This window comes from Stenella coeruleoalba, assembly GCF_951394435.1.
Source record: "Stenella coeruleoalba genome assembly, chromosome: 1".
Taxonomy (NCBI): domain Eukaryota; kingdom Metazoa; phylum Chordata; class Mammalia; order Artiodactyla; family Delphinidae; genus Stenella; species Stenella coeruleoalba.
The window spans coordinates 147,646,337-147,658,692 of record NC_137169.1 but is presented as its reverse complement, the minus strand read 5'-3'; the positions used below and the strand labels follow the sequence as shown (position 1 = coordinate 147,658,692).

The window sequence follows — 12,356 nt, the reverse complement described above, 5'->3', positions numbered from 1 at the left end:
TCCATAAATTATGCATAAAATTACTAGTTTTCACCTTCTCCTGTATTTCATTAGAGGTGCTAATAAGTAGAAAATTAAATGTCCTCTTCAGTAGAATAACAAAGATCATAAGCAGATAATTTATATCATTACTATATAGTATAAGTATAATCATGACTAGAATGCATTTAAAATTCTCAATCTTAATAAATAAAATGAAAATTAAAATAAGAAGAGCATCCTTTTCTTCCCCGTCAAATTGGCAAAGATGAAAAGAAAAATAGTACTTGTTACTGTAAATAATCCAGTGAGGTGGAAATTGTTAGACGTTGTTGATAGGAATGTGAATTGATATAATCTTTCTGTCAAGAAGTTTATAAGTATGCATCGACAGCCTTAAAAAAAAAATGGTTAAAACATTTGGTTGAGTAACTTCAGTTCTAGGAATCTACCCTAGGGAAAATATTCGTAGAACAAGGATATATGTACAAAGATACCTATCCCAGTATTATTTATGGTCACCAAACATTGGAAACAGTCCAGATGCAGAGCAGGAAAGAATGAATAAACTTTAATCCATTTAGTGCCAAGTGAAATAGATTGTACAAGAAGAGGAAGAGTCTGATTATCAGTCTCAGAAGATTGTGAGCAATTGCAGAAACCTAGAATATGAATGGGAATATCCCATAAAGGGAGGGACAGTCTGTTCTTTTTAATTTGTTCTGGTGATACAATTATGATTAATTGCTACACATATATATAAATCAGTCTTATAGAGTCAATGCTTTTCTACCTGGCTGCAAAGATAATCTGCTGAGTAGTAAGGAAGAGTTGAAAGACAAGAAATAGCTACAAAGTTGTAAATAGCATGTAAAGCATTTCAGATAGAAATCATTGTACTATAACATGGTTGTTAAGAGCACAGATTCTGGAATCAGACAGTTTCAGTTCAAATCAGTTTATTACCATTTATTAGTTGTGTGACATCAAGCAAATTGCTTGAACTGTTTCTTTGTTTCCTCTTCTATAAACTTAGAGAAATAGGAGTATCTACCTTATACAGTTGCTCTGAGGATTAAATGAGCTAAAGGAGTAACGCACTTCTCGTAGTGTAAAGTATGTATTACATTCTTTAAAAATGTTCCATACTATTAATCATTAGTATGTGACTTATATGAACATTATCAATCATATACACTATTAAAATACTGAGTCACATTCTACTACATTTAATGAATTCATTTTGAGAGCATTTAAGGTGTTTTAGCATTTAACTTATTCTTTCTGTAGTGCATCTATGACTAAGTCACATATGAAATGAAAAGTTCTTTTAGGAAAATTATCCTTTTTAATTTATTCCTGCATCTCTTTTAGTATCAGTACTTTGTACCATATATTCTTATTATTTAAAAACAATTTTTATTGGAGTATAATTGCTTTACACTGTTGTAGGACAGTGTACCATATATATTTATTAGATATTTTTAAAAGAAAATGTATTTTTAAGAAAGTCAATGCTAACATCAACCTACTTAGTAAAGTGAATAGTGATTTATATTTTGTTTCTATATTTTGTTATATTTTGTTTCTATTATTCTGTGTTTAGGAAAGGTTTCAGTTTCCAGCTCAAGTGGCTGATGTCTCTGAAAATGCTAAGGATCTTATTCGAAGGCTCATTTGTAGCAGAGAACATCGACTTGGTCAAAATGGAATAGAAGACTTTAAGAAACACCCATTTTTCAGTGGAATTGATTGGGATAATATTCGAAACTGTGAAGCACCTTACATTCCAGAAGTTAGTAGCCCAACAGATACATCAAATTTTGATGTGGATGATGATTGTTTAAAGAATTCTGTGAGTATGACATTGTAAAGAAGTTCTGTCTTGCTTTTTTTGTAAATATGGTTATAAAGTAATTTTATAGATCACCTTATCAATTATCAAACAGTTATCGTGGCTTCCAGTATTTACTCTCCCTAAATCAAGAAATTAAAAGAGCTAACTGAGGTGAGCATAGTTATTCATGACTAGGAGCTAAATTAAAATTCAGAGATTTACTTCTTAGATTAGTTATGTCATTACGTTTCTTAAGAAGAGGACAAATTAGGGGCTTCCCTGGTGGCGCAGTGGTTGAGAGTCCGCCTGCCGATGCAGGGGACACGGGTTCGTGCCCCGGTCTGGGAGGAGCCCACGTGCGCCCGTGAGCCATGGCCACTGAGCCTGCGCGTCCGGAGCCTGTTGCTCCGCAACGGGAGAGGCCACAACAGTGAGAGGCCCGCGTACCGCAAAAAAAAAAGAGGACAAATTAGATGCTTTAAAAAGTGGACTTCATGATGGCAGAGTGAAGACATTGGCAAATCTCTCCTTAAAAACCACGTTGAAACTGGGCAAAATTGTCAAAAACCACCATTTCAGGGCTTAATAAATCAAACCCAAGGTAAATAAATTGAGAAGCATTTATTCATGAAATACTGTTGAACTTTGGTTAAAAACAGCCCTCCCAACTTTTCCCTCAGCTTAATGGGGACGGTAGAACTGCTAGCATGGAGCTGCTTGTAAAAACCAGCCGTTTTGCTGACAGAGGGAGCTGACTTGATTGTAGAGCTAAATATCTATGCCCAGTGGTGTTGCCACTAAAAATAGCAAACTTGGTAGGAAATGAATGGGGAGAGAAAATCTATAGCCTTATTAACCTAAAGTTATAGCTCTGTTTGCGGCAGGTGGCTGACCAGTGGATTAGCCAAATAGTCCTCCATTTTTAGTTTGTGGGCCATACCAAAGCAGGCCAGCATAGTTTGTCAACCTCTGCTCTAAACCATTAGGTTATATTAAATTAAAATTTAGGGAAATAACACAATTTTTTTTCTTTTGTCTTTTTAGCCTTCTTAATTTAAAAAAAAATTTTATTGGAGTACAGTTGATTTACAAGGTTGTGTTAGTTTCTGCTATATAGCAAAGTGAATCAGTTACACAAATACATATATCCACTCTTTTTTAGATTGTTCTCCCATATAGGTCATTACAGAGTATTGAGAAGTGTTCCCTCTGCTATACAGTAGGTCCTTAGCCTTCTTATTTTGAACTTTCATTTTTATTCAGTTATTTCTTATGGGTTTAATTCTGCACTAAGAATTTACTTTCCACTGTTCAGTAAGTACCATATTCAAGACAGATAAGAACTTCTCTTATACTTTCCTTACTGAACCTCACAAGAAAGAATTAAATGGAGTTTCCTCATCAGTTTTTTTTATTACAAGAATTACTGTTAACAGGAATTGTGAGTCATTCCAAATTAAATACACAGTAAAGTTGATTCTGACTATTTGCTATAGTTATGTTCAGTAAAGTTGCTGCAAATACTGTATTAGTGAATCCTGAACCATTGTTCCTAGGGGAAATACACAGTCAGGTTCCTGTGAGCCTCTGGTCATAATGTTCTCATCAACCAATCAGTGCAATACATTAGCCACACAATACCTTGTTTGATGTGTGTTTCTATTTAAAGACACCTTATTTAACATATATTGTCAATTCATTGATGTCAAACTCATGGCCAACGGCACTGTGACTCATGCTGGAATGAAGCGTGTCTAACACACGTTTCTTTTGTAAGGCACATTACAGCCTTCTTGTTTGGACGCAATAGATGGCATCTCAGCACTGCTCTTGGAGGCCATTTTAGATAGCAAAATCACCTGTAAGAAACACAAAAATGAGGAAAATGTGGCACATGTAGACATTGAAAAAAACCCACTTGTTTATAGTATGAGAGCTGAAACAAGAAGGCATACGTCTCCTTGTTCAACTCCAGCTGGTAACATGTGCGTAGCACAACTCAATTTTTTCTTTGCTCTGCAAGTGTCTGCAAATGACTACAAAAGTATTTGTGAATGTTGATTTTGGGCTACAAATAAATTTCAGCGACTAGGCAAATTTGCAAATATGGAATATGTGAATAATGATTCTACTCAGTATCCATCAGACTTTAAATCTTCCTTTTCATTTTATTAGAATTCTACAATAGCAATATTTATGGTCTAAATTTTTTATCACTAAATGTCTGTACCAAACTTAGCAATGTTTCTAAATTGATCAGTCACCTACTTACTATTGACAGGTAATATTTATAGCCCAGCCTGCAGTTTATAGTTATTCATTTCTTACCAGATGTTTTTTCCTCCTTTAGGAAACAATGCCCCCACCAACACATACTGCATTTTCTGGTCACCATCTGCCATTTGTTGGTTTTACATATACTAGTAGCTGGTAAGTTTGAAAAGTTAACATGATTTGGATGATTTAAGTCAAATGAAAAATGAATTGAGGTTTTAAAAAATATAATGCATAAGAGAGCCTTGTAAAAAAATTTTTAGAAAAAGGGTGAAGCTACTGGAAAAAGTTAGACATTACAAAGTGAATAGAACATATAAGAATCTTAACTCATTTTGGAGGACAAATAGAGAGCTCAGAATCTAACGCTTAGCAACGGGGCAGGAATTAGAAGAGTCCCATGCTATTGAATAAATATTTTCTAGGTGTCAAGCATCAGAACTTTCAACCCACTGATCTTAACATTCTTTTCACTGACCCTCATTCCACTCATATCTTCTCTTTCCTCCTTACCTTTCCTTAAATATCATTGAGAATGACTATAGTCACTCCTTGGGTGCCCCCTCAATTCCTTGACTGTCTGTTATTCTGTAACACTGGTTTTGCTAAGTTGACATTCATTATTACAGTTCCGTTTTCTGCCAATACCTGTGCAGTTCAAAGTGTCTGGAGAAAAATATCTGTCCATTCTTACTGGTCTCACTTTAAGTTCATGATTACCAACCTCAGGTGCCACTTATTGCTGCCTGGCAAATATACTGTGTTACCCTAGTGTATTCACTCTTCCACTCTCCTAGGTAACTATTTCATACTTTATACTTTTCCTCTAAAACCCCTGTCATACTTAGTCTCACCTGATGATCTCGCTTCCTCTTTCACAGAGAGGTTGAAGCGATCAGCAGAGAACCTCCCCAAGTTCACATCACCACATTTACCACCTTCACACCGCTGGACCCATGTAGTCTTCTTTTTATGGATGACGGTGTGATCTCCCTAGCTAAGCCGCATCCCTTCTTTCTTCTCTTACTTACTCTAGCGCATTGCTGTTACATCATACATTTTTCCCTTTCTGTGTCATTTGCATAACAGATCATTTCCATCAGCTCACAAACATGCAGTTTTTTCTCCCATCTTAAAGCAAAATATAAAAACTGTTCATCTAACTTTCTTTACCTGCTACCAACCATTTTTCTGCTCTTAATTGTAGGAGAGTTACTTCAAATTGTTGTCTGTACTTTGTCCATTTTTCTCATACTCTTCTTTCTTGGCACCACTCCAGTCAGGTTTATGCTCCCATCACTTCATGCAAACTGCTTTTATCCATGTCACCACTGACCTCCATGTTGCTAAGTTTAGCAATCATTTCTCAGTCCTAGTCTGACTTATTTGCCTAGTCTCATCTCATTTGTCCCGGCTCCTTCCCATTAAAACACTCTCTCCTGTTAGCTTCCAGAGCACTTGCCTCGTTTCTCCTTACCTTTCTGGCCACCCCTTCTCATTCTCCACATTCCTCCTACTCTCCCTGTGTCCTATCACTTCATCTTTGGATCTTTTTTGTTTATACTCTGGTGCTCTGGTATTATTTGCTGATGACTCCTAAATGTGTATTTTCAGCTGAGGCCTCTCTCCTCACTTCTACGTAAAATCTCTCTTAATCACCTATTTCAGATGTTTGTAACATCATTTCTTATATTTCTCTGAACCTATCTGAGTGATCCTGCTAAAAGATAAGTCAAGAATATGTCACTCCCCTGTTCAGGACCAGTTCTCACTGCCCCCAACTCCAGTGGCTTCATATCTTAACTCTAAAGTTCTTATAGGGCCCTACAAGACTGGCTCACTTTATCTTTCTGATTCTATTTCCTACTATTCTTCCCCTTGCTCACTTCACAGCCACACAGGTCTCCTTTCTGGCCCGTGAACATGCCAGACATACTCCTGTCTCGGGGCTTTTGCACTTCTTTTTTCTTTGTTTTTTAAATTTATTTTATTGAAGTATAGTTGATAGGGCTTTCGTACTTCTATTTCATCTGCCGGGAATGCTCTTTCCTCTCATGTTTCCTTGGCAGGTCCCCTTATTCCTTCTGGACTTATTCAGTTACTTTCTGAGTGATGGCTTTCCTGACCACTTTATCTACATTTTTTATTTACTCTGCTTTAATACTTCATTTCCCCCTTTCCTGCTTGATGTTTTCTCCTTAGCATATAACACTGTCTAATGTATTGCATATTTTACTTGTTTGTTTATTTTTGTCTCTGCCACTGGAATATAAAGCTTGCTCCATGGGCAAGTGTTGTGCATTTTGCTCACTGCTGAATGTCCAGCACTTCAAATGTTTTCAATTAAATTGTATGGAATTAAAGAAAGCATTTCACTTAAAAGTTTTTTTAATTGACGTATACAGTTTATGTACAATATAAGTTACAGATGTACAATAAAGTGCTTCACAATTTTTAAAGGTTATACTCCATTTATCGTTATTATAAGATATTGGCTATATTCTTTGTGTTGAACAGTATATCCTTGTAGCTTATGAAGGCATTTCACTTTTGAATTCCAAAGACGACCATGGTTGGTGCTTTTGACTACTGTCTCACTTAGGTGGTCACATTGTTTTAAGCTACCAATAACCCTTCAGCAAACTTCATCTTATAATTTGTGATTATTAAAATAAATTCAAGAGAATTTGGGCTATTTAAGTTTTCATTTTCAAAAATGCTTCTAGAGAATTGTTTATGGTGATTTTGCAAAAAAATATGTTTTGTAATCACTCCAGATGGCTAGCTATAACTAGATGTTCAAATGATGTTTTAAATGAACAATTTCAAAAGGTTATCTTTTTCTCTTCAAACTTATTGTTTCAGTGTAAACCCACGTTTTTTCCCCTTTTTTTCAGTGTTCTGTCTGATCGGAGCTGTTTAAGAGTTACAGCTGGTCCCGCTCCACTGGATCTCGATGTTAATGTTCAGAGAACTCTAGATAACAACTTAGCAACCGAAGCTTATGAAAGAAGAATTAAACGCCTTGAACAGGAAAAACTTGAACTTAGTAGAAAGCTTCAAGGTAAATACATTTTAAAGATAACATTTTCCCTTTTTGTATTGGACTCACAGTGTAGATGCTATTTATTATAAGTGGTTGTTTTATCTTGAAAAGAAATTTTTTATTAAATGGATAAAAGCAAGTTGTAGAAATTTATACAGAATACAGTATAATGCCATTTACGTAAACTCACATAATTAACAGTAAACAGCAAAATAGCATTTGTTTCCCACAGCTATATATGTATGTATATAAAAGTGTGGGAATAAATACCTCTGGGATAGGAAAATAGAACTACCAAGAAAAATGGAACCCTTCTTATCCTACTGCACTTTATATGATGCCCTGCCATATTTTCTCCGTTCTCATCTGTATTATTGCAATAGCTTCCTAACTGATTTCCCTGCCTTACCTCGTCCCACCACCCCCACCCCTCCCACTTTCCTGCTTTATTTTCTACAAAAAATGTTATATACAATGTATTTTACTTATATACAATGGTTGCAATAATGTTTATACGTTACATACAATGTATGCATTCCTTTAGTGAATGAAGGAATGTATCTATAATCATGAAACTTGTAACTCTTTTTAAAAATTAATTAATTTGGCTGTGTTGGTTCTTCGTTGCTGCACGCGGGCTTTCTCTAGTTGCGGCAAGCAGGGGCTACTCTTGGTTGCGGTGTGTGGACTTCTCATTGCAGTGGCTTCTCTTGTTGCGGAGCACGGGCTCTAGGCATGTGGGCTTCAGTAGCTGTGGCACGTGGGCTCAGTAGTGGTGGCTTGCGGGCTCTAGAGCACAGGCTCAGTAGTTGTGGTGCACAGGCTTAGTTGTTCCGTGGCATGTGAGATCTTCCTGGACCAGGGCTCTAACCCGTGTCCCCTGCATTGGCAGGTGGATTCTTAACCACTGCGCCACCAGGGAAGCCCCGTATAATCCTTTCAGTGTGTTCTTTAATTTGGTTTGCTAATATTTTGCTGAAAATTTTTACATCTATATTCATCAGGGATATTGGTTAATGCTGACCCTTGAACAGCACAGGGGTTAGAGGCACAAGCCCCATGCAGTCAAAAATCTGCGTATAACTTTACAGTCATTCCTCTGAAACCATGGTTCTGCATCTGCAGGCTCAACCACTGGGGATCATGTAGTATTGTAGTACACATTTACTGAAAAAAATTCGTGTATAAATGGACCTGTGCAGTTCAAAAACGTGTTGTTCAAGGGTCAACTGTAGTTTTCTTGTGGTCTCCTTATCTGGTTTTGGTATCAAGGTAATGGTGGCCTCATAGAATGAGTTTGGAAGTGTTCCGGTCTCAGTATTTTGGAAAAGTTTGAGGAGGATTGGTGTTAATTATTCTTTAAATGTTTGGTAGAATTCACCAGTGAAGCCATCTGGTCCTGGGATTTTCTTTGTTGGGAGGTTTCTGATTATTGACTCAATCTCTTTACTCATTATTGGTCTGTTCAGATTTTCTAATTCCTCCTGATTCAATCTTGATAGGTTGTGTTTCTAGAAATGTGTTAGTTTCTTCTAGGTTATGTAATGTCTTGGCATACACTTGTCCATAGTAGTCTTTTATGAGCATCTATATTTCTACAGCATCACTTGTAATGTCTCCCCTTTCATTTCTAATTTTATTTATTTGAGTCTTCTCTCTTTGTTTCTTAGTCTAGATATTTTGTCACTTTTGTTTGTCTTTTTAAAAAAACAGCTTAGTTTTGTTGATCCTTTCTGTAGTTTTTCTTGTCCTATTGCATTCATTTCTGCCCTGAACTTTGTTATTTCCTTCCTTCTGCTAACTTTGGGCTTAATTTGTTCTTCTTTTTTTAGTTCCTTGAGGTGTAAGATTAGGTTATTTGAGATATTTCTAATTTCTTAATATATGCATTTATTGCTGTAAACTTTCCTCTCAGAACTGCTTTTGCTGCATCTCACAAATTTGATATGTCATATTTCCATTTTAATTTGAGATTTTTTCTCTTTTGATTTATTCTTTCACCCATTGGTTGTTCAGAAGCATGTTATTTTGCTTCCACATATTTGTAGATCTTCTTCTCACTTTCCTCTCTTTACTGATTTCTACTTTCATACAGTTGTGGCCAGAAAAGATAGTTGGTATGATTTCAATATTATGTTTGTAAAGATACGTTTTGTGTCCTGTCATATGATCTATCCTGGGGAATGTTCTGTGTGCACTTGAGCAGAATGTGTATTCTGCTGCTGCTGGAAGGAATGTTCTGTATATGTCTGTTAAATCTGTTTGTTCTAAAGATGGTTCAATTCCAACGCTTCCTTATTGATTTTCTGGCTGTACAATTTATCCATTGGTGATAGTGGCATATTGATGTCCCCTACTATTATTCTGTTGTTGTCTATTTCTCTCTTAGGGTTTGTTAGTATTTGCTTAATATATTTCTGTGCTCAGGTGTTTGGAGCATATATATTAACAATTGTTATATCTTCTTGATTTATTGACCCCTTTATCATTATATATAATGACCTTCTTTGTCTCTTGTTACTGTCTTTGGCCTGAGTGTATTTTGTCTGATATAAGTATAGCCACGCCCACTTTGTTTTGGTTTCTGCTTGGAATATCATCTTCCATCCCTTCACTTTGAGTTTACTTGTCTTTAGAGCTGAAATGAGTCTCCTGTAGGCAGCATATAGTTGGAACTTGATTTTTTTTTCATCCATTCTGTGCCTTTTGATTGGTGAATTCAATCCCTTTACATTTAGGGTGGTTATTGGTATGTAAGGACTTACTATTGCCATTGGTCTTTTGCCTTCTGGTTATTTTGTATCTCCATTGGTTCTTTTTTTTTTCCCCTTCTTTTTTTTGTCTGCCTTTGTAAGTTGATGATTTTCCATGGTGATTTGCTCACTGTCCCCTTTTTTACGTCTCATGTCTCTCTTTTAGATTTTTGCTTTGTCTTTACCATGAGGTTTACATAAAATATCTAATTGATAAAATAGTCCTTTTTCTGCCTATAGCGACTTATCTTCATTCACCTGTAAAGGTTTCATCCTTTTACATCTCCTTTTAGATTTTTGATGTCACAGCTGATCACTTTTTATGCTGTGAATTTGCTACCAAATTGTAGTACAGTAATTTTTAATGCTCTTTTTCTTTAACACTTATGCTATCATTGTTTAACACACTATTGTAAAATACAGTTACAGTTTTCTAATTCTGACTGTCTATTTGTCACCTTAATCAGAGTTTTGTGTACTTTCAACTTTTTGTTTCAGCTTGAAGAGCTCCTTTCAGCATTTCTTGTAAGACAGGTCTAGTGGTGGTGAACTCCCTCAGCTTCTATTTATGTGGAAAGCCTTTATTTCTCCTTCATATCTGAAGAATAACTTTGCCAGATAGAGTATTCTTGGCTGACAACTTTTATCTTTCAATACTTTTGAGTATGTTATTCCACTCTCCCCTGGCCTATAGAGTTTCTGCTGAGAAATCTGCTTATCGCCTAATGGAGCTCCTTTGGAGGATACTTTCTTTTTTTCCCTGGTTGCCTTTAAAATTCTTTCTTTAGCATTGACTTTTTTTTTTAATTGGAGTATAGTTGCTTTACAATGTTGTGTTAGTTTCCGCTGTACTTTTGACAGTTTCATTATAATGTGTGCTGGAAAAGGTCTTTTTTTTGCATTGAGATAGCAAGGTGTTCTATTGGCTTCATAGATTTGTATGTCCGGTTTTTTCCCCAGGTTTGGGAAGTTCTCAGGTATTATTTCATTAAATAAACTCTCTGCCCGTTTCTCCCTCTCTTCTTCTGGTATACCCATTATTCTTATTTTGACTTTTTAAATGGAGTCTGATAGCTCTTGTAGGGTTTCTTCACTTAAAAAAAAAAAAAAAACAGAGGGCTTCCCTGGTGGCGCAGTGGTTGAGAGTCTGCTTGCCGATGCAGGGGACATGGGTTCGTGCCCCGGTCCGGGAAGATCCCACATGCTGCAGAGCGGCTAGGCCCATGAGCCATGGCCGCTGAGCCTGTGCGTCCGGAGCCAGTGCTCCGCAACGGGAGAGGCCACAACAGTGAGAGGCCCGCATACCGCAAAAACAAACAAACAAACAAAAAAACTTAGTTCTCTTTCCTCTTCCACCTGAATCATTTCTAAATTCCTCTCCTCCATATGGCTTATTCTTTCTTCCATCTGATCTGTTCTATTTCCAGTGCTTTCTAATGCAGTATTCATATCACTTATTGAATTCTTCAGCTTCAGAATTTTTGTTTTGTTCTTTTTTTATAATTTCAATCTCTTTGGTAAAGTGCTCTTTCTGTTCATTAATTTTATTCCTGAGTTCACTGAGTTGCCTTTCTGAGTTTTCTTGTAGCTTGTTGAATTTCTTCATAACAACTATTTTGAATTCTTTATCAGTTAGATTGCAATATTCTGTGTCTTTGAGTTGGTTGCCTAGAGAATTGTCATTTTTTTGGGATACTGCGTTACCATGATTTTTCATAGTGTTTCATGAACTGTGCCTCTGCCATCACATTTGAAGTAGCAAACACCTTTCTTATTTAGGTAAGGCTTTACTTTGATTCTAAGTTCAGCAGCTTGGCAATCAGAAGCCTTTCTTTTGTTTTCCAGAAGGTGGCGCTATAGCACAAAATTTGGCTTTCTCTTACCAGAGATGACCCTCCACTAAAGTTTGGAGTGTGTGCATGGTAAAAGCTGTTGGCAGAGTGTAGGAGGTGTATGCTTAGTACCTGGGGCTTTTTAGTGGAGGAGGCCAGAAATCTGTGGACAGACAGCAGGAAATGCATTCCTTCATTTCTCTTTGTCTGCCTTCTTTCCTTCCTACCCTTCCCCCACCCCCCCCTCAGAAATCCCGGTATTGCTGAAAAGCAACAGGGTCCCTCCAGCTGCAGCCCTCACAGCCTTCACAGCCCAGCACTTTCACTCATCACTTTCACTTTCTACCTCCTCTGCTAGAGGGGTCACTGTTGCCGGTACCTTGGATCTGCAGCCTCCTCTGAGGTCCAGTCTACCCACTTCTGGATACACATATGGATGTATCTCTGGTGTCCTGGTGTGCTGTGCAGAAGCAATTTTGTTCAGTTATGGATGTCCAATTAGTTGTAAATCGAAGGGAGAGGAAAAAGGAATGACCCATAGGGGCATGATACTGATGTCACTCAGTTTTGATTTTTAAATGGTGATATGCATACAGTAAAGTGTGCAAGTACTCACTTTAAATTGTAAGCCCCGT

At 36.8% G+C, this 12,356-nt stretch overlaps 1 protein-coding gene across 12 annotated transcripts in view; it reads left to right on the top strand.

The window, feature by feature from the left end:
* The window catches only part of CDC42BPA (CDC42 binding protein kinase alpha), a 323,830-nt gene that overhangs the window by 169,565 nt on the left and 141,909 nt on the right, over positions 1-12,356 (top strand). For all 12 annotated transcript variants that reach the window (XM_079912211.1, XM_079912203.1, XM_079912202.1 and 9 more), the window contains 3 exons: positions 1,586-1,834; positions 4,167-4,246; positions 6,988-7,154. In XM_079912211.1, coding sequence (XP_079768337.1) covers positions 1,586-1,834; positions 4,167-4,246; positions 6,988-7,154 — 496 coding nt within the window. The remainder of the gene's footprint in view (positions 1-1,585; positions 1,835-4,166; positions 4,247-6,987; positions 7,155-12,356) is intronic.